Source organism: Dioscorea cayenensis, chromosome 12 (assembly GCF_009730915.1).
Source record: "Dioscorea cayenensis subsp. rotundata cultivar TDr96_F1 chromosome 12, TDr96_F1_v2_PseudoChromosome.rev07_lg8_w22 25.fasta, whole genome shotgun sequence".
NCBI classification, from domain to species: domain Eukaryota; kingdom Viridiplantae; phylum Streptophyta; class Magnoliopsida; order Dioscoreales; family Dioscoreaceae; genus Dioscorea; species Dioscorea cayenensis.
Genome location: NC_052482.1, coordinates 15,938,158 through 15,965,904, shown reverse-complemented (window position 1 = coordinate 15,965,904; position 27,747 = coordinate 15,938,158). Strand labels below are relative to the sequence as shown.

Genomic DNA, 27,747 nt, shown 5'->3' with positions numbered 1-27,747 from the left:
TAAAAATTAAAAAATTAATTAAGAGTCACTGTCACATCTCAACGGTTAAATTTTAAAAATATTAAAAGTTGATCCAACGGCTCAATTAAAAAAAAAATTAAAATTTTTTTTATTCATGGGCCCACTGGTTGAGCACTCAACGGCCGTTGAGCGCTCATAATGGGCCTCCTTTTCTTTGAACACTCATTAAGCGTTAGAAAGCATCCATTAAAGATGCTCTAAGTATTCAAACTCAAAACCACTTATTTAATGAGTTCAAACTTTTATTACATAAAATAGTACGATTGGTGATGAGAGATGTTTTCATTATACTTTAATTACTTTTATATGTTTATTTTATCATAACAGTTTATATTAACTACATATATAGATTTTATGTATATATTGGAAAATTATATTAGTTTAAATTATTATGTATATATTTATATATTACATTAAATGAAAAATTTCTAGAAAAACATCCCTCTATATAATACCAAAAACTTTCATAATTTAACAATCTATTATTTTTGTGTAACTTTGTCTTTATTTTTATGAGGGTTATATTAATAAATGTTTAATAATTTGATGTTAAAACTTCAATATTTCCCTACATTCATCCTGCGGAAAAATTTATTTATTTATTTATTTTTTATAATGGAGATAAGTCATGTCACGCATTAAATTCTCAATTATGTTTTTTTTTTAAATTCAATTTCCAATTATATTTTTTTTTTTTTAAAAAATCGAACAACTAATTTTTTGTATGAGCTAAAAAACATTACAAATCACCTATTGCAATGATGATTTAAGTGAAATTTGTCGAAAGATATTTTTCGAATAGTTTGATTTAATTTCAATCAAACATTTAGCTCCACCGTCAATTTGTTGACAATTATAATTAGTTAACAATTGTTTTCTTGAAATTAAGAAATTCAACCAAACAAACGCTATCTGAAGCTTGTCATATTAACAATAACACCAGTAAATATCAAAATGTTTCAGTAAACTCATTTAATTCACAGGGAGTGAAACTAATAAATGTATGATTGACATTGCCAGAAAAAAATAAAATTAAAGATGTAAAAATAAATCATTGCACACTCCCATAAATTTCATAGAAGACACTTCCAAATGATCATAACTAATGGAAGAGAAAAACAAATCAATATTGGTTCTCAAAACCTTACAAATAAATTTCAATACAAAGCTAATGCCAGATATATATATATATATATATATATGAGACAGGTAACACAGTTAGGATCCTAATTGGCCTTGTCCAACTTCTTGAATTTAAATACAGAAGATGCTATAATCACTTGGAGTGATTTTACATAATTCATCTCTCATTTTAACTTCAATTTTTGTAACTCAAAGACGAAGATGACGGTCATCGAAGGAATGACATGCAAAATAGTTCACGCTGATATTCCGGAACCCCTTCGCTTAGAATCTGACTTCAGTGCAAGTTCAAAGTGAAAATTTTCAACCACCCCAAATCAACTTGAATATGTTCTTACTGGCTGCGCCACTGATCGATTTATTTTGATTCTTCAACATCTCCTCCTGAGCCCGAACATCACCTTCCTTCAACGATTGTCGGAAAATAAAAAAAATTCCAATGTCAGATGACTAGTAAGCAATGTTTCACTTAATAAGATAATGAAAGCTGAGAAAGGCTGCTCACCAGTTGAGCATATTTGTGAGCCAGGGATATAACAGTAGGATACAAGTCTACAACAGCAAGTGCCACTTCTTCCGTTACCTGTGGAACCTGTATCAAACACAATAAGCAACACAAAGTATATTCGATATATATACATAAAATGAACCCATCAAAACAATAGGAGGAAACGAAATCCAGGAACTTAGTGTGTCAATGACAGTATACTTATGTATCTCGTATTTAGAGTGAGTACCTGCATCAGTTGAAGAGCAAAGACATCACTGACTGTCATTCTCTCTAGATCTTGACATTTCTTAACAAAGTCACCAAAGGTAGGGCAAACTTTGTGGCTACTTAGTATGTCAGAGCCACGGGAAAAATGGTCGCTGTAGTACTGGCTTATGGCTTGTGTGAGATAGCCATACCTCTTTGCAGTATCAATCAAACCCTTTGTTCTTTGCACATCAAATCCTTCCAAGATTTCTGTTGTGAAACAACTGTAGACAGGAATGATTTCAAGCAAAATCTGAGATGGCATTGCTATGTTAACAGAACAGCAGTAAATAAGATTTTACATATATTGTGTGCGTGAGAGAGAGAGAGAGAGAGAGAGAGAGAGGTGACAATATGCAATGAGACTCAGAAGCAAGGGTTTCATATTTCAAGTGGTACCTAGTCATGATGACAACAAAGTCCTTGTTACTTCCGAAGATCAACCGAAATGTACAAGAAAAATTCAGATGCATGTGAAAAATTATATGCAACCCTTCAATAGAAACTTGTGACTATACATCTAGGCCACTTGAAGTCAGAATTGTATAACTTCCATCACTTATGAAATAACCTTAGTAGACATCTTTAAGAAAAGCCATAAAGACATTTATTGTTTATTTTTTACACGAGCAACAAATGAAAATTTGCAATTCTTCAATGGAAAACCATTGAAGAATTGCATATGTGCATATGTTTCTAATACACTTTAATTCAGAATCTAATACCTTCCATTAATTACAACATAGCTTATTTCAAACCTTCCCCCACAATAAAAATCATTTATTGCTGTTTACACCAAGCACCTAAAGAAAAAGGTCAAGCCCTATAGACATGGCTGGCTTATTAGCATATTAAACTAAAAATATTCTGGAATTTGGAGTAATTCCTACCAGCGTTTGTGAAGCACAACGAAATGCCAAATACTGACATTATGTTACCTGCTTTAAATGGTGATGGCACTCTGTTATGTATATTGAATAGCAACTGCCCATTTTATTTACCAAACCGCTAATGCATAGTAAGTTCGACCAAAGAAATTCAAAGCTGAATTCTAGAAAGTAGCGGCTAATATAACAATAAAATAATTTGAACACTGATCTATTTTGACTTACTGAGTTTCACTGAAGGATGAGGCAGAATGCCCCAAACTAAACAAACATAAATCAGCCACAATAAAATAAAATCCAGTAAATCATAGAGGAAACATAATTTGACTTGTTTACTCGAAGGATACCTCAGGTTATCTCTACAGCCGAAACCCCTAGAGTTGGGTTAAGGTAATCCCAACAATCTTTTTTAATTCACAAGATTTATTATTTAAATAAACTAATTAATAACTAAATTTTAAAATATTAATATTAATAAACAGCCATCATCAATAACGAAAATTTTTAATCTTAAAATATTTATTTTAATTAATATTAATTAAATCAAAGTTTGGAATAAATTTCTCTCTAAAACAAATTCAACCTAAAACTTAAACCCATTATCCCAACCCCAGCAAAACAAGGCTATTGGGTTTTTCATTTAGCTGCATAAAGCGCATTAGACGTTCGTCAAACCTACTTAAAAAGGAATGCCAGCACACCTGCAGCTGTTTCAAACAATATTGGCACAAGCAAACATGAAAGACCATCATATGTAATTCACAAATTGTAATGATATATGCATGATGAAAATTTTACATTTAGCTGGAACAGATATCTAGTTCATTGGATATACAGTCATTTACAGCTATCACATACTTCATGGATTAAAAATTGCACATGAAAAATGACATCTAGATAAGTAAAAAGATAAAAAAAAAAAATTGCATTCTGAGCTTAAATAAAAGTCTAATTTGACAGGCTTTCTACATCAATCATGAAGGAATAAGGTAGTAAGAGGTACATTGCTAAACACTATAGGATGTAAAAGTAGACATACGCTGTCTTGATGCTTTCAGCAGCTTCCAATGAATTTGGATCTCCTTCAACCAGGTATATCAGCTTTTGGAGTCCACATCTCTATAGAATGTGATAATTAATCTAAAATTAGATAGAAGAATAACATCTTGAACAAGAATATGGACAAGAACATAATATAAAGATGGAACAAGTTATAATTTGCTAGTAAGAATTTTTATGAGTTCTCAATAGTAGAACTAAATAAACTCATTATTTTCTTGGATGACTATGTCAAATGGCAAGGCTAAAACACAATATGAATAAAATAGACAGAAAAGATGAAGGAAATGTATCAAGGAAAATATTCTCCAATATTTGATAGAAGAGCATGGAGAACTCCACTCGTGAACTTATCCCACAGTGGGGCATTGTCTACAGACTTCTTGTATAATGATAAACTTGAAGAATTAGATAACTCAATAAGCCTACATGTACCAAAGGTTGTGAAAATAAGAAATCCAAGATTGCAAAAGAACCAATACCTGTAGCCTCAGTTTTTGATCTCTGTAACGGTTGTCCCTTATGGAGCTGCATAAGTCATCAACCTTTTTCCTTTCAACAATAAAGTCAAGCACATACTCGTTATTAGATTGTCTATCTCGAACAATCCAAACTCCATCTCCAATAGGCAAGCGTCTGACCTGTTAGAAAAATGTCAAACTTAAAACAAACACAAGATAGTCTTCATCAAGAAAAGAATTATTAATGCCACTAATAAGCAGATAAGCAAAAGCTCAATATATAAATTAAACTGGAAGTAGAAAATCAAGAAGATTATGTGTGCACACAGATGAAAAGCAGGTTAATATAACAAGAAAAAAGAGGATAAGCCCACAACTCTTAACAAGTTCCTTTTAAAAAATAGAATTTGGCTCATGATTTGAAATTAAAGAAACTTGAACTTCACCTGATGTTAACACGAAGTAATCTTTCAGCAACAGATAAATGAATGGTGTTAGGATTAATAGATGGTAAAAACACAAGATATTAAAGTAAAGTGGGAAAAATAAAAGAAGAAGACACCAAAATTAAGTGGTTCGGTTTTTTAATGTCTACGTCCACAGGAGGAGGAACAATTTTTTACTATAGAGATTGTAAATATACAAGTAGAGATTTTACTCAATGCCTATCAACTAAAAAACCTTAACACACTCATTCATCCAAGAGCCACTCTTGGTGTTTTTGTGGTAGTGTGTTCATCTTAACATGACCAAAGGGCCATGTATTTATAGGCAAAATGGACCAACCAAAGTCCATGCATTCGTACATGGATGTCAAAAGTTGTGGCTCCATGCATGTTTAAATGGAGGCTTCATACATACTTGTCAAAAATGAAAGGCTACACAAGGGTTTAGGCATGAACAACATGTGTAAAAATTCAAAGCATATTTTACACATACTCAGGTAGTCAAATTGAGATTCGAATCGTGAATCGAAATTCTAAATTTGTGAATCGAGAACCGTGAATCGAATCGTAAGATTCGGTTCAACATTTCAAAATCATATATATATAACATGATTATATAAAAAAAAATAAAAAATAAAAATTCTAAGTCATGCATTAAACATAAACTAGTTTGGAAGCCATTTTCTTAGTTTGAGATCCTGTTTTAAGCTTAGAAGACATTTTCAAGTGTTAAGCAAACCTATATATATTTAAAAAAAAAAATTAGTTATTTTAAAAATAGTTCAGATTTAAAAATTAATAGAATAATCACAGAAAGATTAAATTAAGTTAAAGATTAGTTTTTAAATTAAAAAGATTTCTTTCCATAACAAGGTTTTTAAGATAACAAATTAATTTGACATTAAAATTTTAAAAAAAAAGCATTATCTTTTAATTAATCTTTGAATTTGTTTTTAAAAAACAAATTCAAAGATTAATTAAATAATCACTAATTTAAAGAACTTTTCTAATAATTAAAATAGTTAATCGCATACATTATAATAAAGAATTTAAAAGTAAAAGAGATAAACGTCAAGAAAGATGAAGAGATGGTGTAAAATACCTTTGTTGAGGATGTTGGAATAAAACAACAAAATTTCTCTTTCCTCCTATGTTTCTTACTCTTTTTATTCTTCCTTTTGCTTTGATTTTCTTTTTTATAATTTTGGTATTTGTATCGTCAGGCTCTTCCTTTCCTACAAAGGCTAGTTTTCTTTTTCATTTTTTTTTTAAATTCAAAACTCATCTTAACTAGGAATCGTTGATCTTCTCGATTCATATCAATTCGGCCGATTCGTGACCGATTCAAACGATTCATTCACGATTCTAGATCAAATTCGATTCTTTTATAAGATTCGAACTATTACAGATAAAAAATAATATGAATCGTACGATTCGTATCGAGAATCGTATGATTCTAACGACACTGCACATACTTAACAAATCTCCATCTTGTCCTAAATTTTGTATATTTGAAGCTTTAAAATCTCCTTCTCCTCTGAAGTAACCCTGAAGGGCAGTCAAGTGCCGAGTATGTCAATCAAGTTTAGGCAATGGCTGAACTTGGCTAGTGGTAGAGGCTTGGTTAACATATCAGTAGGATTATTTGCAGTACTAATCTTTTTAACAATTATTTTGCCTTCAATGATAATTTCACAAATGAAGTGATACCTGACATCAATGTGTTTTGTCCTTCCATGAAACATTTGATCTTTGGTCAAATGTATTGCACTTTGGCTATCACAAAAGACAACAATCTCTTGATGATCTAAAATGAGTTCATTGTACAAGCCTCATAGCCAAATCGCCTCTTTAATGGCTTCAGTCACCGCTATTACGCCATATATTCTACTTCAGTAGTAGATAAGGCGACTGTAGACTGTAGAGTTGATTTCCAATTGATGGCACTGTTTCCAAATGTAAAAACATAACCCGTGAAAGACCTTTTATTGAGATCTCCTGCATGATCTGAATCAACATAACCAACCAATTTACTACTGCTACTGCAAAACTCCAAACAAGTATCAATAGTACCTTTTAAATATCTTAAAATCCACTTTATTACTTGCCAATGAGTTTTACTTGGATTTGCCATATATTGACTAACAACACTAACTGCATGTGAAATATCAGGTCGAGCACATACCATGGCATACATGAGGCTGTCTACTGCGCTGGAATATAGAACCTCCTCCATGTAGTTTCTTTCTTCATCTGTCTGGGATGATAGTGCTACTGAAAGCTTAAAATGCGCAGCAATAAAAGTACTCACAGATTTGGCTTCTTTCATGTTAAAACGTTCTAGGATTTTCTGAACATAGTTGTTCTGATTAAGAAATAATTTTCCTGCCTTCCTATCTCTTAAGAATTTCCATTCCAAGAATTTTCTTTGTTGCCCCAAGATCTTTCATTTCAAATTTTTCACTTAGTTGAGCCTTCAACTTCTTAATTTCAGAAATATCTTTTGCAGCAATTAACATGTCATCCACATACAACAATAAGTATATGAATGCTCCATATGCTATCTTTCTAGAATAAACACAACTGTCGTAGTTGCTTCTTGCAAACTCATTACTAATCATGAATGAATCAAATCTTTTGTACCATTGCCTTGGAGATTGTTTTAGTCCGTACAAAGATTTCATCAACAAGCAATCATGATCTTCTTTACCTTCAATTTTGAAGCCCTCTGGTTGTCGTATGTAAATCTTTTCTTCAAGCTCACCATGTAAAAATGCAGTTTTACCTAACTGCTCCAACTACAGATCATTCATGGCCACCAAAGCAAGTAAAACACGAATATAATTATGTTTTGCAACAGGTGACAAAACATCATTAAAATCTATACCTTGTGTTTGGATGTATCCTTTTGCCATTAGAAACAATAACTTTATTTTTTGTTGGTGGTTTGACAAGTTCCCAAGTGTGAATCTTGTGCAAAGACTCCATCTCTTCTTCCATTGCTATTAACCATTTACATGAATTTGTACTTAAAATGGCTTCTGAATATGATGACTGCTCTCCAGTATTATTTATGTCGTTAGCTACTATCAAAGCATAAGCAACCAATTCTGCATAATTACTTCCAAGTTTAAAAGGTACCTGTGGTTTTCTCCTTCCTCAATTTAGAACAATAGAGTATGGTCGCTTTTGTTCAATTTCATCTGAACTTGTTTCTGAATCATGAAGTGAATTAGATGGTATTGATTCTTCCTCTGTTGTTGATGGTGACTTGTGATGAGCTGGTTGATCATCAACATTTAGCTCAGCCTTCTCGATGTCATCATCCTCCTTGTCTTGATTATGTTGTATAGAAAATTCCCTTTTTAACTAAGTATAAAAGCTTCATCAAAAATAACATCTCTACTGATTATGAATTTGGGAGATGTTGGATCAGGACACCATAATTTATAGCCTTTTACTCTTGATAGATATCCAAGAAAGATGCATTTCTTGGATCTGGGCTCTAATTTTCCATCATTTACATGCATATATGTAGGACACCCAAAAACCTTTAAATTTGAGTAGTCAGCAGGCTTACCTGACCATAATTCTTCAGTAGTTTTGAATTCAAGTGGTGCTGATGGAGATCGGTTCACCAAATAGCAAGCCATGTCAATAGCTTCTGCCCAAAAACTTTTAGGCAGTTCAGCATTTAAGAGCATACACCGAGCTCTCTCAATAAGGGTTCGATTCATATACTCAGTAACTCCATTTTGTTGAGGTATGTTTCAGACAGTGTGATGATGTCTTACAATTCCTTCATTGCTGCAGAACTCATCAAACTCCCTGTTACAGAACTCCAAGCCATTGTCTGTTCTGAGACGTTTGATATGCCTCTCAGTTTGCTTCTCTATCATTATTTTTCACTTCTTTAATGTGGAAAAATTGTGCTTAAAAAAATAAACCCAAACCTTCAATGAATAATCATCAATAAAGGTAAGCATGTAGCTGGCACCTCCTTTTGAAGGAACTTTTGATGGCCCCCAAAGGTCTGAATGGATGTAGTCAAGATTGCCTTTGGTTTTATGTGTACCAGTACTAAAACTTATACACTTTTGTTTGCCGAAGACACAATATTCGCAAAACTCTAGCTTTCCTATGCTTTGGCCGCATAAAAGAGCCCTCTTGCTTAATAAGGTTAGCCTTTTTCACTCATGTGGCCTAACCTCATATGCCAAAGTTTAGTGACATCAGACTCTGGCATTGTTGTGGAAGCAGCAACAATATCTGTAGCTATCGTACCTTCTAAGACATAAAGGCTTCCAAATTTTTAAGCCTTCATCACAATAAAAGCACCTTTGCTAACCTTCATTACTCCATCTTCAGCTGTGTACTTGCACCCACTAGCATCAAGAGTGCCCATTGAAATGAGATTTTTCTTCAGGTCAGGAACATGACGAACATCAGTTAATGTTCTGATGATCCCATCATACATTTTGATGTGGATTGATCCAATGCCTACAACTTTGCAAGTTGCATTGTTACCCATCAAAACAACTCCATATGCAATAGATTCATATGTGGAAAACCAATCCCTATTGGGACTCGTGAAATAAGCAACCTGAATCCATGATCCACTCATTGCTAAATCTGCATTTATCAATGTTAGTGACCGAAAGAACTTCATATGTACTCATTTTCAGCAACACCTGCTTCTACGGAATTTGCATTTCTTTCTTCTTTATTTTTAAATTTGTAACAATCAACTTTAATATGCCCTTTTTTACGATAATAATTGCAAATCAAATTTCTATATACAGATTTTGATCTAGATTTATTACTGCTTGAACCCCTTTCTTTAGATCAAGGTTGTCAGAGGCGCTAGGCACATGAGGCTCGTCGGTGTGCGCCTTTATCCACATGAGGCGGGCGGTGTCAAGGAGGCGCGCGCCTTTGAGCCCAGGAGCCAGGTGCCAGGCGAAGGCCTAGGCATGCCTCCATGATATTTAGTATGTTTTTTTTCCATTCATTTCTACTTGAAATCATGGCCACACATCTTGTTTCAAAGTTTTAATCTCATCCACATATTTGCATCTTGATGATTTAAATTGAAGAAACCTAATCTAATCAACATATCAACCGATCAACCAATCTCATCCACAGAAAATCTCCAAACCCTCAGCCGTCACTCCTCTCCTCTCCCTTGCATCCGGCTGGATCAACACCGCCTCATCTCCCTTGCATCTCACGTGCATCCAGCTGGATCAGCACCACCTCCTCATATGAGATTTGTGTAATTTGTTGATTTTTTAACTTTAATTTTGTTAAAATTTGTGTATTAAGTATTAAATATAAATATATATATATATATTGGTTGATGTTCTCTTCCAATTCTTTCACAATATCGACCCCTTGATATGCTGTAGTTCATCAAATTGTTCTTGTAATACTGTTAACATCAATAATTGTCAAATTAATCTAAGAAAATAAGAGATGTCTAAATCAATTAGCAAAGAATGAGGAGGTGGACTTCTGTTTACACCAATTCAAGTACTTCATATTTTCTAAGTACGCCTAGTGTCACTCAGGCGCGTGCCTGCACCTTGCGCCTAGGCTCCAGGACCCCCTTGCGCCTAGATGCGCCTTGCGCCCGTGACAACCTTGCTTTAGGTCTTTCTCTAGCAATAAGACCTTCAGCCAAATTATCATTTTTATCTCTAATTATATCTTTATCAATTATAATTTTAGAAAGCAAAGCTGTCTTAACCTCTGACAAGGACACAACATCTTTTCCATATAATAATGCATCTCAAAAATATCTATATGACAATGATAATGAACATAATAATTTCATAGCAACATGTTCATCTTCAATTTTAGAACCCACATTCTCTAAATTAACTAGAATGGATGTATATTCTTCAAGTTGGGGTTTCATACAAGTACCTTCTTGCATCTGAAATGAGTAATACCGACTCAAGTGATATATAGCTTGTCAGTTAGAGTCTTGGTCATGTAGAGGGACTCTAACTTTAACCATAAGCTAGCAGCAACATCTTCTTTGATGACTTCTTGAAAAACTTCATTTGATAAACATAACTGGATCTTTGACAAGGCTTTTAAAATCAACTCATCCTTCTTGTCTTCACTCATTGAGTCTGGCATATTATTTTTTCCCCGTCAAGGCTTTTTCTAGTCCATTTTGAATCAAAATGGCACGCATTTTGATCTTCCATAAAGCAAAGTTTGTGTTGCGATCAAACTTCTCAATATCAAATCTTGTAGTCGCCATTACTTTCAACACAAAATTTTTGAATAAATAAAATATAACTTATTTTATGATGTGGAGGATCTATGTTTAGTAGTAACCATAGAGCATACGACAAGCAGATATATTCACCTAAAAATGGAACCCGCTCTGATACCAATTTGTTAGGATTGACAAACGGTAGCAACACAAGATATTAAAATAAAGTGGGAAAAATAAAAGAAGACACCAATATTACATGGTTCGGCTTTTTGATGCCTACGTCCACGGGAGAGGGAAGAGAAATTTTTCACTATAGAGATTGTAGATATACAAGTAGAGATTTCACTAAATGCCTCTTAACTAAAAAACCCTAACACACTCATTCATCTAAGAACCACTCTTGGTGTTTTTGTGGTTGTGTTCATCTTAACATGACCAAAGGGTCATGTATTTATAAGCAAAATGGACCAAACAAAAGTCCATGCATTCATACATGGATGTCAAAAGTTGTGGCTCCATGCATATTTAAATGGAGGTTTCATACATGCTTGTCAAAAATGAAGGGCTACCCTAAGGTTTAGGCATGAACAACATGTGAAAAAATTCAAGGCATATTTTACACATACTTAACAAATGGGAACACTTCTCAAAAGTTACTTAGCATAGATATTTAAATAAGAATCACCACTGTCACTTAAGGATAAGCCCATAAACTGACTTAAACTTTTGCTTCAAAAAGAATATTGACATAGGTCATTAAAACCCTCAGTTAATCTTCCACTACAAATACATATCGGCCAAGCAAGTTTATATTGTGATGGTTTCACGTGCAAAAAACAAGAAATTAATTTGTGACAATTTGACATTAACAACATTAGCAGGACAGAGTTAAAAAGCAGACTAACATTCACAAGTTGCATTCTGTTAGATTGTTTTCATAGTCCATGAGCAATTAAGAAAAATATTATCAATGGCAGAGATTGTGGGCTATCAATTGCTAAGATTATGGAGGAAATGGTGGCTGAGATTTAAAGATCTAATTTATAATAATTTGTGTATTAGCTGTATATATATATATATTCTTACCTAGAGTAGATTAGGAAAGATTTTCTTGTCTAAAATAGGTGTACAACAATTCTTATTTGAAGGGAGGAGGAAAAGAAGAGGGGGCATCGAGCCACTTTCTCAAATTTTGTTATGGTATCAAAGCAAGGTTTTGAAATTCATAGTTAAGTCTTCGAATCCTTGTTAGTTTCTTTTTGCTTCTGTCTTCCAAAGGTTTCTAGCTTGGTTTTATTTTTTTTCTTGGGTTGATTAATTACTGATCAACAACTTTGGCTTTGAGAATTTTCTTGGAAGAATGTCTACAAAGACTTGGGCTATCAAATTTACGGGAAAGAATTATGCAGCATGGGAATTTCAGTTCAGAATGTTTCTGAAAGGGAAGGAACTTTGGAATCACATTGATGGGTCTACTCCTGCTCCTAAAGAAGGTATAGAACTTAGTCAATGGGAGGCAAAGGATGCTCGAATCATCTCTTGGATTTTAGGTTCTATTGAAGCTCATATGGTAAACAATTTATGATCCTTTAGTACAGCTAAGGAAATGTGGGATTATCTACAACACATATATCATCAAGATAACACAGCAAGACGATTTCAGCTAGAACTTGAGATTAGTAATTTCAGTCAAGGTAATCTCTCTATTGAGCAGTATTATTCTGGATTTATTAATCTATGGAGCGAATATTCTGGTATTACCTATTCAAAGGTACCTAAAGAGGCCTTAGCCAGCCTTCAATCGATTCATGAAGATAGCAGGCGTGATCAGTTTTTGATGAAATTGAGGCCAGAATTTGAGGTGGCACGGGCTGGATTATTGAATAGAAATCCTGTTCCTTCCTTGGATGTATGTCTTGGTGAATTGTTGCGTGAAGAACAAAGAATGGCTACACAACCTGTTCTAGGCTCATCCAAGGACACATTTGAGGTTGTTAATATTGCTTATGCCGCTGAAGGGAAGAACCGAGGAAAAGGACAAATGCAGTGCTATAGTTGCAAGGAGTTTGGGCATATTGCCCGCAATTGTGGTAAGAAATTCTGCAATTATTGTAAACAGAATGGACACATTATCAAGCAATGTCCCACACGCCCAGAAAACCGGTGAGGCTAAGCTTTTCAGGCTGCTATCTCAGATCCTACTAGTATCAGTTCTACAGCTGCGATTGCTAGCACAAATCAGTCTTTTGCTACTCCAGAAATGGTCCAACAGATGATCATCACAACATTCTCTATTCTTGGACTTAATGGTCAAGGTAAGATTGTTTCTTCTTCTTGGTTTGTTGATTCTGGGGCATCAAATCATATGACTGGATCACCAAAGTGGCTGCATGATCTTCGGAAGTATACTGGTAAACAACAAATTCAGATTGCTAATGGAAGTAATCTTCCAATTACAGCCATTGGTGATATTGGACCTTCTTTTCGTCATGTATTTGTCTCTCCTGGGTTGTCTACTAGTTTAATTTCAGTTGGACAGTTGGTGGATACTAACTGTAATGTAAATTTCTCTCGTCGTGGTTGTGTTGTGCAGGATCAGGGGTCGGGGAAAGTGATCGCGAGAGGGCCTAAAGTGGGCAGATTATTTCTATTGCAATTGATTCCTAGAACTTTGTCTTTGGCTTCTATTATTATTGAAAATAAGGTTGATGTTTGGCATAAACGATTGGGTCATCCAAATAATGTGATACTGTCTCATTTGATGAAGCATGGTTTTCTTGGCAATAAAAACCAGCGTTCTTATAACAGTTTATCTCTTGACTGCTCTGCTTGTAAACTAGGAAAGAGTAAAGTGTTACCTTTTCCTACTTATAGTACTCGTGCTAATACATGTTTTGAGATTATACATAGTGATATTTGGGGTGTTACTCCTATCATTCCCATGCGCAGTATAAATATTTCGTGACATTCATTGATGACTATAGTCGTTTCACATGGATATATTTTCTGCGTACTAAAGCTGAAGTGTTAACTGTTTTCAGAAGTTTTGTGGCTTATATTGAGACTCAATTTTCCAAACCCATTAAGGTTTTACGGTCTGATAATGGAGGAGAGTATATGTCACATGATTTCCAAGTTTTCTTACAACAAAGAGGCATTATATCTCAACGATCTTGTCCTTATACCCCTCAACAGAATGGGATGGCTGAACGGAAAAACCGTCACCTACTGGATATGGTTCGCACTTTACTCTTAGAGGCCTCAGTTCCACCTCGATTTTGGGTAGAAACTTTGTCGACAGCCGTTTATTTGATTAATCAACTACCTTCTCAACAATTGAATTTTGATTCTCCTTACTTTCGCCTTTTTGGTATGCAACCTGATTATCATATGCTGCACACTTTTGGATGTGTTTGCTTTTTACACTTGCCTTCACATGAACGTCACAAGCTTGCAGCTCAATCAGTAAGGTGTGCATTTATATGAAATATAGTACTACTCACAAAGGATTTCTGTGTTATGATGCTGCCACTAATCGACTGCATGTTTCTAGAAATGTGGTTTTCTTTGAACATGAATACTATTTTCAACAGCAGGATCTCCCTTCAAATGGTGTTCTTCTTCCTAGCTTTGATGATATATCTCCCTCCATTGAGCGTTTTAAACCTGGTTTTGTTTATCAGCGATGACAAATCCCATCATTGCAAATTCTTCCCGATCCTGATCCAGTGCCCACTTCAATGGCTCTTCGAAGATCTAGTCGTATCAGTCATCCTCCTGATCGGTATGGTTTTTCTGCTGTTTTAGATGATATTCCAGTTCGTACCTCTTATTCTCAGGCTACTAAACATGTATGTTGGGATAAAGCTATGCAAGAAGAACTTCAAGCTCTTCAAGAGAACCATACATGGGATATTGTTCCCTGTCCTACTGGTGTTAAACCCATTGATTGTAAATGGGTATATTCCATTAAGCAGAGATTTGATGGGTCACTTGACCGATACAAAGCAAGGTTGGTGGCACTTGGAGATCGACAAGAGTATGGAGTTGATTATGAGGAGACATTCGCACCAGTGGCAAAAATGACAATAGTGCGACTTGTTCTAGCTATTGCTGCTTCCAAGAGATGATCATTACGACAGATGGATGTTAAGAATGCCTTTTTACATGGTGATCTTAAGGAAGACATTTATATGATTCCTCTACCCAGGTTATTTTCTACACTTCTTCTGATGTTTGTAAACTAAAAAAGTCGCTCTATGGTTTGAAGCAGGCTCCGCGTGCTTGGTTTGATAAGTTTCGATTCACGCTTATTAGCTTCGCCTTTGATCAGAGTCAATATGATTCCTCTTTGTTTCTTTGCAAGACTCCTAAAGGAATTGTTTTGCTTCTAGTATATATTGATGATATCATTATTACAGGGACTGACTCTGAATTGATTTCTCAGCTTCAACAGCATCTTCAAAGCTCTTTTCATATGAAGGACCTAGGTCATTTACGCTATTTTTTAGGCCTTGAAGTGAACTCTACAGCAGCTGGTCTTTTCTTAAATCAACATAAATTGATTCAGGAGATAATTACATTGGCTGGTCTTCAAGATGGTCGATCTGTTAATACTACCTTAGAAATGAATGTTAAATATCATCGTGATGAGGGTGATTTTTTATCTGATCCCTCCTTATATAGACGTTTAGTGGGGAGTTTGAATTATCTAACTATTACTCGGCCTGACATTTCTTTTGCTGTCCAAGTTAGTCAATTAATGCAGGCCCCTCGACATCTTCACTTGGCTGTTGTTCGTCGCATTGTTCGCTATTTGCAAGGCACTTCTACTCGAGGTCTTTTCTTTCCTGTGGATTCTCCTATTCACTTGGTTGCATATAGTGATGCTGACTGGGCTGGTTGTTCTGATACTCGACGTTCAATTACTGGCTCGTGCATGTTTATTGGGCAACTCTCTTGTTTCTTGGAAAAGCAAGAAGCAAGATCGGGTGTCGAAATCCTCAACTGAGTCTGAGTATCGTGCTATGTCCTCTGCATGTTCTGAGATTGTTTGGCTTCAAGGACTGTTGGGTGAACTTGGGTTTCCTCAAATGGAACCTACTCCACTTCATGCAGATAATACTAGTGCTATCCAAATTACAGCTAACCCAGTGTTTCACGAGCGCACCAAGCACATAGAAGTGGATTGTCATTCTATTCGTGAAGCATATGATGCACATGTCATTTCTCTTCCTCACATCACCACTACTCAACAGACTGCTGATGTATTTACTAAAGCCCTCTCCCGACAACGACATCATTTTCTAGTTACCAAATTGATGTTATCTGATCATCCAGCATCAATTTGAGGGGGGATATCAATGGCAGAGATTGTGGGCTATCAATTGCTAAGATTATGGAGGAAATGGTGGCTAAGATTTAAAGATCTAATTTATCATAATTTGTGTATTAGCTGTATATATATATTCTTACCTAAAGTGGATTAGGAAAGATTTTCTTGTCTAAAATAGGTGTACAACAATTCTTATTTGAAGGGATGAGGAAAAAAAGAGGGGGCATCGAGCCACTTTCTCAAATTTTGTTAAATATAAAGCCCATTCATCATATATATATAAAGCAAAAACCTGTAGATACCACAACAAGTGATTGCCATCAAGCAGTAGACTGATCATTTGAGTAACCAAAAAATTACTCCAGAACCTGCAAAACAAGCTGATTCCAAGGAAACTCTTTGTAAAACAATTTCAAGAAGGGCTCTTTGTTTACCATTATTGGATTACTACAGATAGGACATGATGATAAATCATCAAAACTGAATGGTGATAATGAATAGTGCATAAAAATTAAAATCTTCTGATAGCATAAAAAAAGTGACATTTACGAACCTCTACATGAATTTTGAATTGTGAACGTATACTATCAACAATATTTCTCGAGCGAGGCCTGTGTCATAAGAAAGTTCATGTAAAATATCCTGATTTTGCATGTTAATCAAGGCTATAATTACATATTAAAACAATATAAGGTGCAACTTACTATAAAAGAGAAGGAAAAGATAATAGGATGATAAAACAAAAATAGATAAATAAATGCTTTGAATGTTGAGTAATCGATAAAGATGCAATGATTATAATGCTATATGAAAAGGAAACTCAATCATGTTGATCAATGGCTTATTAAGTCAATTGATAAACATGGATAAAGGGTTTTTTAGAAGTTTCTACTAAACCACCAAATTTTGGAATGTAGATAGCTCAGGATAAAGCTAAGTTGGACAAAGGCTACCAATCAAACTCAAATAAATAAAATCTTTACGTAAATATTGAAAAATCATTAACAAGAAAAATATAATTTTAAGTATTTAACAAAATTAGTATTAACTAAATCAAAGATTGGTCAACTTGGATAAAATTTCCTCCAAACCAAATTCAAATTTCAAGACTTCTAACTCAACTTATACCAACTTGCTTCTATTAGAAGCAAACCATATATTGTTAGACCCAATATGATAATAAGAGTCTTGTTGGTGAACACGATAGGATAAGGGCGAATAAGATATGAGAATTAGATAAAGGTAGAAAAATAAATGGGCATAATAAGCTCATATTCTATCTTGTGCTTGATGCTACTATATAAGCCATGTGAGATAATTCTGTTATCCTATCCTACGTTTGAAGTGGACCAAATAATAATATGTTATGATATAAAATATATATAACTTGACAAAATTACCCTTTGCGATTATTTTTTAAAAAAGATTTTTTTTTTTAATAGTTCAACTACTTCGGATGTGAGAAACCCTCCTTAAAACAGTGAAATCAACGTCCTTATCTCGTTGTTGATGAGCTTCTTGTCCCAAGCCTTGATGGCGATGATCAAAAAAAAGGATACGGTGAAACCTAATCGAAGGAGAGACACCAAGTAAAGAGGCAAAAAAGTAAATTTTTTTATCTTATCCTACCTATTTCTATCTCAACCCTCCCATAAGATTGGTTATAAGGTGATGGGCAAGATAAAGTGGATCAATAGAATAAGGCTATTATATTCTGTTGGTTCACCAAACAAAAGATAAGAGTAGGATATGATAGTTTATCCTATCATGTTCTCCTTATCTAGTCCACCAAATAGCCCCTAAAAATTAAGCTAATCGGGAAAAAAAGACTCATACAGAGATATTTAAACCAAATTTACTAAATTAACTAACATACTTTAAAACGGTCCCTTGACATGTGAGAGTCCTTTAAGCTAGGCAATTATAACAAACTAATTAACAAGTTTTAAGAAACCATCTGAACTAGGCCAACACAGCCTTAAAGCTTAATTAGATAAGATGAGAAACTCATAATTACATATTCAAAGCCAAATTAGCAAATTAACCAATGTACTCAAACAAGTAGTAAACCCTAACCAATCATGCCATTCAGGTACAAACATGCATCAAATTTGAATTATTATATGTTTTCTACTTGTACACTGAAGGGCCTAGACACTTGTGATTTTGTGGTGCATCTATAAAATATGATGAGCATGAAGGCATTCAATTATGGCCATTTAAAAAAAGTGGCTACAAGCCTTCTAAAAAGATAAGCAAAGTTGCTAAACAGGGCATTTTCTCTCTTTTTTCCCTTTCTTATTTTTTCATTTTTCCCCCTTGTATTTCCCACCAGCTGAATAACCTTACATAAATTGAATATTAAAATATGCATCCTTACAGGAATAGGTGATTTTCCTAAGAAATTCCACCCATAACCTTATCAACAGCCCTAGATTTTTCCATTTTAGCTCTTTGAATACAATCCCAACTTAAACCAAGTTGGTTGGCCAGAATTATTTACTACTGACCAAGAAAGACAGTTTGGTTTCAGCTTGATGGTGATGCCTTGCTTTCATTTCAAGTGACTTTGGTAAATTGGTTTTGTAATGTAACAAGTAGTAATTGAAAGCAATAAATGGCTTTGGTTGAGCAAAATTCTGACTTTGCCATTGACATAAATGGCCCTCGCTAAGTATTGTGAACTACACAGACGCACATCATCCCTTACCAAAATTTTGTAAAAGAAACAACTGTCATTTTGCATCTGTTATTTATTTGTTCAATCTAATCCCTTCAAGTCTAAAGGCAATTAATACAATCATCACCAGTGTCCTCTCTATGCTCATTCTACGTCCATTTGAAGATCAAGATAACTATGAAATTCATCATTAGAATTCTCCACTCAAACTCAAATTAGATATTTGTGCAATTACTGACCCCTTTGTGCTAGACTGCCAGTAGTTCATTAGGAATTTCAATATTAGCACACATGGGCACCTTCTCAAAAATTTGAATGTCAAATTATATTCATCTCAACGCCAAGACCTATAACCAACCTCTGGTATCCCGATTCTTTAACTAACGCTTTCTGCCACTATTTGTAACCAACACTGATCTTATTTATCAATTTAAAAAATCCCCAAAAATCTTCAAATGAGCGAGACCAAGAGTCCAAAATTTTCATAATTTGGAACTTTTGATAAATACAAAGAAATATTCTCTCCTTCACCTTTACTCAGCATAATAGATACATACAATGAAGAGAAAAATCGACAATCATCACCTACAACACCTCTAAAGTTGCTTATTATAACCAGACTGCAGAGGACTTTTTGAACAAATTATAAGATAAATACAAGAAGAATTATTGATACTGTGGAATTATTGTTGCCTTTGAACAGTCATAACTGAGGTAGAAATATATTATCTTACGAGTATAAAAATTCATTCTATGTTTGCAACTTTTAATCAGTGCCCGTGGGTTGTAGTCAACCAAATTTCTAAAGATAGAAAACAGTAGTTCTAGAAGTACAGGAAGAGGAAATAAGTAGGAGCTAGAAGAACACAGAAAAAGGCTTAATCTCATAAATCCACAATTAATCAAGTCAAACAAAAAATTCAAAAGAATGCCTGTGATCAAACATGTAGCACGCATCAATTCCTTCTAAACAAAGCTATAAAAGTTTGGACAAATCTAAACTACATTATCAAAGTCATGAAAATCATTGTCAAGGAAAAAACCAACCAAACTTAAATAAAATCCAGGATACATGGATATGCATGCTACTCCATTTTTGTGGTGTCAAAAAGAATAGCTTGGACAGAAGTAAATCAGAAACCAAGCAAAAATTAAGCTAACGAAGTAAATCAGAAACCAAGCAAAAATTAAGCTAACAAAAAATTTATAATTAAATAAAATAACATGAAAGGCATGCCTTGAACAAGATTCTGTTTATACTAACCCAAAGTTCTCTCGGTCATCCAATATTAAGATGACATCATAGACGTCCTCAAATTTCTCACCAAACCTATGGGGTGGCATGGCCAGAATATTGACAGTTTCTTCAACAACACAGGCACAAGATATCTTGTTCACAGGAGAAACCTTCATGATTAAGAAGAAATTACTGACTTTCAAGTTAGCAATAAGTACTAGGTTGTCTTGTCTTCAACAACCATAAAAGTTGAAAAAGTTAAATCTAACATATCAAAAAGAACAATAATTTATATGCAGTAAAGACAAGGGCATGCATACAGAAGAAGAGCAGGCCTGCAAATTGAATGAGCTTGGAGCCGAACTGGCAGAAACTGAAACTGCATAATGTAAATCACCCCCAGAGTTTAAAGTTGTCCTATTCTTACTCTCTATAGGAAGCTTTATGCATAATAATAGAAGTAATATGTTAAGCATATTTACTGACACAAGCAAAGTAAAAAAATACCTTTATTCATATATGTACAGGCAGTCAACTTTCCAGGAAAACTCTTTTCAGTAAATCCTTCTTCATCTGACTCTGAAGAATCAACTTGGCCACTTGTTGAGATATCCTGCAAAATAGAAAAAGGTTTGATGCAACGAAGATGTGTCAGTCTGGGAAGATTCTTTACTTTTTTAAGGCAAAGATGTTGCCTGAAATCAACACACAATTTACATACAAAGAAGTGAAGTTTAAATTCATAGAATGCAACTTTTCTACACATCTAAAAATCAAGGTCCCATAACAATAATGCACAAGATACAATTGTTTATATTAGAAGTTTCAATTAATATTCCCCCTACAATAAGTGAAGGCAATATTCAAATGTTGCATCATTATTTCTGGAGTTATTCACACAACAAGGATTCAATTTCTTTTATATTTCCTTGCTATAAATTCAACTTCATGTTGAAATACCATCAATTCCCCTTCATTTACACTCTCCCACATTATAAAAGAACATAAAGGTGTTTAAGACTCTGTATTACCTCAATATATATATATATATATACATAAGATGTAACCACCAAATCCTAAAATACTGTGACCTTCTCCATCAATCACCACCCATAACCTTGCTTCTGCTGTCCTCCATCACCACCACCACTATCAATCCCTTGCCATGTACCTCTATTCCCCACCCCTCCTCTATCACCACTTCTACTGTTATTTTCTCACTCTTAGGTAAACATGACCAACCCTGGGCATCTCTATCATGTTGGATGCAAATCTAGTGGTCAGAAGTTGGATCTACGCCATGAATGTTATTAATGTCAACCGCAAGGATGGCATCTACTGCCAGATCTTCCTTGTTATGGCTGCATTAGAAACATCTAGAAGTCCTCAAGTACATGGTGCACTTGAGGACAACAACATCATTTGGAACCCTTCATCCAATTTCACCCGCCAAGTTTTCACTGGTCCTACATCACTACATCAATCCCTTGGACACCCATCCTCACCAGTGCTTGAAACAACCAAATAGACCAAAATTATTTCAGTGGGTTTGGTTTTCTCAGTTTCTATATAAATTCTATTAGTATGGTACACCATTTTCAGTTTTGAGTATTCAATCAACCGAATGAACTGAATAAACTGAATGCACCCCCCTTGCCAACAAATTTTGCATCCATGGGGACAATATAAAGGTATACATTACATGAATCTATTCCCTTACGACAATAAATATTAGTTACAAGCATTCGTAAAGGATACATAATTGTGCTCTCATGTGTAATGCACCATGTTAAAACTTCAAAGTAATATAATTAAATTAAACATAACTTCTAATATCCGAAAAGTTATCTAACAAGAATTGCATTATTGAAATTTATTCAAGGGTTTAAATTATGGATGACCAAGAGTTGAGTTAAACCTTTGAAGGTCCACTAATAAGGCCGTGAACAAGTAAGGGGGAAGAGATCAGTTAAGGAAGTGTGAGAATAATACGGAGGAAAATTGAAATTAAAGTGTGATTTTCATTAAACATTATATTCAATTATTATTGGGCAAAAGCTGCAACATAAGGGGAAGATAAATAGATACACTTAAATAATATAAATAAAGCTATTCCTCAAGGCAATATATAGAAAGCCCTTGCATATATCAGTTATGTGCATTCTGAAAAGCCACTTGCCAAGGAGCTCAGCAGAAACTCATAACTAATGCCCAACGCATTTGCAAGGAACAGCCTCAACCAAACTATTTCTCAAAATGGGAAAGATTTTACAGCCAAACACAACACAAACACAAAGATCAGAAATTTTGGGTTGAAAAATAAAGCTAGGCTGGAAAATTTTTTGAAAGATATTAATTTCACCTTCTCTTTGCACATGGAGCTTAAATAGTAATTAAATACAATTTTGATGCTTACTGAATATATTACATTTTGAGAATGAACCGCATAATTTTATTATACAGAAGAAAAATTTTATAAGTGATTGATTGTATTTATAAACATGCTTTGTTACATAATGTCAAAAAAACTTCTTGCCTATCTAATAAATCAAGAGAAATAGTCTTCCATATTGAGCATGGATGAGAAATGTGCCAACCATGCCAACAGAATCATCAGTAAAATATTTAATCAAATTTCAAGAAAACAATATAAAATTTACAACCATCTTTCATATCATTGCAACCAAACTTTTAGACAAAGACTTAGCCAAACTCAAGGTACATGGTCTTAATTAAAACCCACAACAAACCAGGCAACGAACCAGGCCCGAGTTTCTCAGAAAATAGAATACATATTGATTCAAAAACACTATCTCAAAATAATTTCTTAGAACTCTAGGTGACCATTGTAGTTATCTTTCGAGTGAGATTTTACTAAAGCCTTTTATAACTAAAAGGAGGTAATATTCCTATCACAAAAGGCATGGGAAAATAGAAAAACATTCATCAGACCAATATAGGATCCTCAAATATTGGGTATTGGCATGGCTCGCAGTTGTGTATGTTTTGTATCTGTGCATTTGAATATGTACCCATGAATATATGAGCCAGAATACATAGTTTGACATATCTTCATGAATGAAACATGAATGATTCTTTCACTATGGGTTTGCAAATAGATTGACCCAATTGGTTAAGGAGGATTCATCGTCCTCTTCACACTTGCAAGAACCTGATAATACAGTAAATTATGAAAATTTTCCTTGAATCTCAGCAAAACAGCTATGCATATTTTGCCACAAAGAATTGGGTGAAGAAAAAGATATGGCCAAGCTTAAACATAAAATGGGTTCCCTTCATTCTCAAAGCAAGAAAAAGTAACAAGTCCACAAATTTAATAAGCTAACTCTAGACTAGATTAGAGCTAGCTAGAGTGCATAAAAAATTTGGAGTATTTCAGATTGCAGGAAGATAGATATCACCTTATCACTGAGCACAATTTGAACAAGATTTGATTTCATTTGATTGGCCAAATAAGAAGACGATGATGAAGTGTCTTGATCAGCAGAAGCAGCGCGAACAAAGTTTGAATGTGATGCATTTCCTTCACTAGCACCTTTTTGAGATATGCCTATTTGATTCAACTTCTCAGCAGAATCAATCAGACCAGATCTTAGGAGGCATTCACGGGCAGCTTCTTGACCCTCTTCAGTAAGCATATACCTATGAAGAATTAGGGGTCAGCAGATGGCCACCTAAACCGGAAGAAAAGAAAAACTCCAGCTAAAACAACCAACTAGATCAAAAAATTATAGAAAGTTTAATCATATAAACAATATATAAGCACAAGTTTGTGTATTTCTTATGACATAATTGGTCAAATCCCACCACTTCAAACTTACAAATATATAAGCACAAAGTTTACTGCATAGTACCATGTTGGAATTTACCAAGGTTTCCAATAGTACTTGCTGCCTTTGCCTGAAAAACTAGCTTGAGGCTTCCATATTAGCCTTTCGGGGCTATGAACCAGGCCTGCGCTTGGCTGGGCTCGACCTCAATTATAAGAATAAGGTTAGTGTAAGTTCCCAAGCCTCCATATATAGTAGAAGAGTGGTCATACATTGGTTGCATCCAAAGGCAAAGACCTTTCTCAAGAATTATTAACTTTCCACCATCTATTACATAATTAGATGAGACTACAACAACAACAACAACAATAACAAGCCGTTAGTCCTATCTATTTGGAGTTAGCTACATGAATCTTTCCCTTCCACGCTGCTCTATCAAGGATCAAAAGACTATATAAACCAAGCTTAGACATATTATTTCATAAAGTTTCTACTCAACACTTTTTAAATCTACCTCAACTTATGCAATCTGCCGCTTGAAGAACTTCCACTTTTCTTATGAGGACATAACTAAATGAGATTGATGATAAAAAATAAGGAGCACCCCTAATTCAAGCCAATAAACCTATTAGCACCAACAAATGTTTGAAGAGCCCGTTCTTGAACCAAATCAACTGTATTACCAAGAAAACTAGTCAAACCAACCAAGAGATAGCATGGACACATCTGATCCAACACTAAAAACAAGTTAATCACATGGTCTGTATGAAGCAACAACAATTCACATTGCAAGTTTGCAAGTATATATTTTGACATGTAATCCAAAACAATTTCCCATCCAACTTTCAATGAATCCAGTGGATAATTATGACAGTTTTATTTTAGCGACTATTTATCATTTGATTTCTTTCAATTTTTAAATCAAGAAGGGAATTTGAATCAAAGCAAAGTGATTAAACCATTAGTTGAGTCTAATAGGTAATTGGAGTTTGTCTTAATTTTATGTTAAAATATGCATTACATTATGTTTTGGTTACATGCAAAAAATTGCATCCCAACTTATTTAAAAGAAAGAAAAAAGACATTTGACATAGATGTGACTACTTTGCTAATAGCAGTAACAGACCTCTATGATACAAGATCTTTAAGAAATTTTTTATAATTTTGTTTTGTCTTAGAAAGAATTTTAGAACCAAATAAAAAAATGAAAATTCTCCAGGGCAAATAAAAACTGAAATTCTCTGCCCACCTTCCAACTTATCCTTATCTTGAAAGCTAACTTCTGCTATAGCTGTAAAATTTCTTTGGAAGGAGGTCATTTGAAAGAGGAAGCTCAGAAAGGTAAACAAAAAGGAAGCTAAAAGAAACCTAAAGCTTGTAGCAATACAACATTACATATAACAGTGTTTTAATGGGACAAAATAAAAGAAGTGAGTAGAAGTATACAATAGACTAAGGTTGAGAAAAAAAATCTGAAGCAGGATTAACGCTAAACTCAACAATATATATAGCAAATAACATAAGAACACCAAAGTTCTTGAACATACTATGTTTAACAAAAAATAAAAATAAAAACATTAGAACAGGCTAGGTGCTATTTAGCTCTTTTGATTGAATGTTTGCTTCTTGTGAATGCTTGGTCCTCCTAAAGTGCATTAGTTGTAGTTTATCTCATCTATATGAAAATATTGCCAAGCATTCAATGATGTGCATTCTTTATCAATCAATTTTTCTACAATCCCGGATATCCTACTTCATACAATTGGTTTATCATGATCCCTACATATCTCAGTTGGCATGTTTCTATCATTTCAGTTTTCAATAAGAAACATAACAGCATTCTTAACCTAAGAAATAACCTGTGCACATGTCATAAGAAAGACAGAATTGTTACTTTGCAGGGCAGCTAGACTTGACCACTAGTCCTTTTGCTATCAAATTCTTCATGCAGTTCCAGCCAGAATACCAGTCCCTTCCCGAGCTCCCAAATTGCCCAGGTTTCCCTGTCCCCTTTTCCATCCTGTACACATTAAATCAAAAGGCCAAACCAAAAATCCACACATAAAAAAATCATCAAACAGAAGAAAGATATTCTCACAAAATAGACGTCCTCGAAAGCCCACTCGCTTCAGCAGCATCAATGAGTTCTTGTTTCATCATAAAACTACTTTCATTCGCAATTCCTCTTTATCATGAAAATCAACACTTCAAGTCCAAACGAGTTCAAACAAAAACCAAGAAGAAAGCTTCCGACTTGGAAGACAAGGGTAATACAGATACCTATACAGTGTGATCAGAAGAGCATATGCCGCTGAATTCTTTTGTGGTAGATAGCGTTTCGGTCCTTTTGTCTTCTTGGCTAAAAGATCACACTTTTACTGCTAATACACAAAAGAAAATCCAATTAAATTAGCTAAAAGCGCATAAAGCACATACCCGCAGCCTTCGTTGGAGATTTCTCAGAAACATCCTTGGGGAAATACCCCTGCATAAGCCTCAAAATCCATTTCCCCACACCCCTAAAACCAACATTCCCAAGAATCATCAAGACCTAACCAAAATCAAGAAAACAAGAATGAATCCAACCCGGCCCTACTTCTTACTTGATCTGTGAGAGTTCCTTGAGGGTTCTGACGGGGGTCTTGGATTTGCAGAGGTTACGATACGCGATAGACAGCGTGAGGTCGAGGTTCTCCGAGATGCCATTCTGATCAGCCATTTCCTGTCTCTTCAACCACAGATAGGCGGCGACCTCCTCGTTCTCGCTGCAGCGCACTGGTGGCTTATTCTCCATCGAAGCTCAGAGAGAGGAGAGGAGATACGAGAAGGGATTCTAGGATTTCAAGATCGATCGGGTGAAGATGTGCTTCGAGTTCGGTTTATGGAGAGGAATGATTCGTTCCATTTGAGAGAAGTCCGCCAATTTGGGAATTCGAAAAATGCAGTCTTTTGGAAGTAGAGACCCTTCTCTTGTAACCAAAGATTATTCCACTGTTTATATATATATATATATAAATTACTGCGTAAAATGGCAAAATTAATTATTTTTTTATTATTATTATTATTATTATTATTATTATTATTATTATTATTATTATGAATTCTGTATTATTATTTTTTTAAAAGGAAATAACTCCTAAACCCCTCCCAATTTTTTAAAGATGTTTATAATAATTAAAATATTATTAATAATCAAAATACTTTTTTATAAAAATAACATTAATAAACATCTATAATTAATTCGAAAAGTAAATTCTAATTTTAAAATGTTTAATTTTAATAAAATATTAATTAAATCAAAATTTAATATAAAATTTTCCAACTACACAATCTTGGTATTGTTTTTTCATCTTCCTTAAATGCATGCATTTGTTGTCTATTTGTCAAAGTTTTTTTTTAACCACTAGTAGTTCAGCAGTGTGAGAGTTTGAAACTTTGCTCCCGTAGTACTATTCATGCATTACACACTATTTGGTAAGTACTGTTCATTATTATTGTTTGTTGGTCTTGATGTGGGTCCCTGTCGCAAGCAAATTTACATCAAGTACCAATTACTCTAGTTTGATAGTATGTGTAAGTAGAAAGCCTTTTGGTAACTCCTTGAGTCAGCAATACAGTTGATAAAAGGATGGGTTATAGTGGGAGTGGGTGATTTTGAACATTGTTACTTGCTTACTTTTCGCCTTCTCAGAAATAAA

General features: G+C 34.3%; 1 protein-coding gene across 1 annotated transcript; it reads right to left on the bottom strand.

Annotated features, from left to right (window-relative positions):
- Positions 1 to 1,185: 1,185 nt before the first annotated feature.
- Positions 1,186 to 27,006, bottom strand: LOC120274152 (crossover junction endonuclease MUS81). Its single transcript, XM_039280910.1, has 15 exons — positions 26,653 to 27,006; positions 26,486 to 26,568; positions 26,330 to 26,408; positions 26,148 to 26,234; positions 25,944 to 26,069; positions 23,681 to 23,921; positions 20,766 to 20,871; positions 20,579 to 20,637; positions 20,286 to 20,428; positions 16,895 to 16,952; positions 4,350 to 4,508; positions 3,848 to 3,927; positions 1,902 to 2,145; positions 1,670 to 1,756; positions 1,186 to 1,569 (listed from the first exon to the last, which is right to left on the bottom strand). The coding sequence occupies exons 1-15, from the start codon at positions 26,841 to 26,843 to the stop codon at positions 1,468 to 1,470; spliced, it is 1,845 nt and encodes a 614-aa protein (XP_039136844.1). The 5' UTR covers positions 26,844 to 27,006; the 3' UTR covers positions 1,186 to 1,467.
- Positions 27,007 to 27,747: the final 741 nt, after the last annotated feature.

Excerpts from the sequence above, each read along its gene's own strand:
- LOC120274152 (XM_039280910.1), bottom strand. The coding sequence starts at position 26,843 with ATGGAGAATAAGCCACCAGTGCGCTGCAGCGAGAACGAGGAGGTCGCC. Across the intron at positions 26,070-26,147 it reads CTTTCGAGGACGTCTATTTT|GATGGAAAAGGGGACAGGGA; the intron begins GTGAGAATATCT and ends TAATGTGTACAG. Across the intron at positions 1,757-1,901 it reads TTGCTCTTCAACTGATGCAG|GTTCCACAGGTAACGGAAGA; the intron begins GTACTCACTCTA and ends TGTTTGATACAG.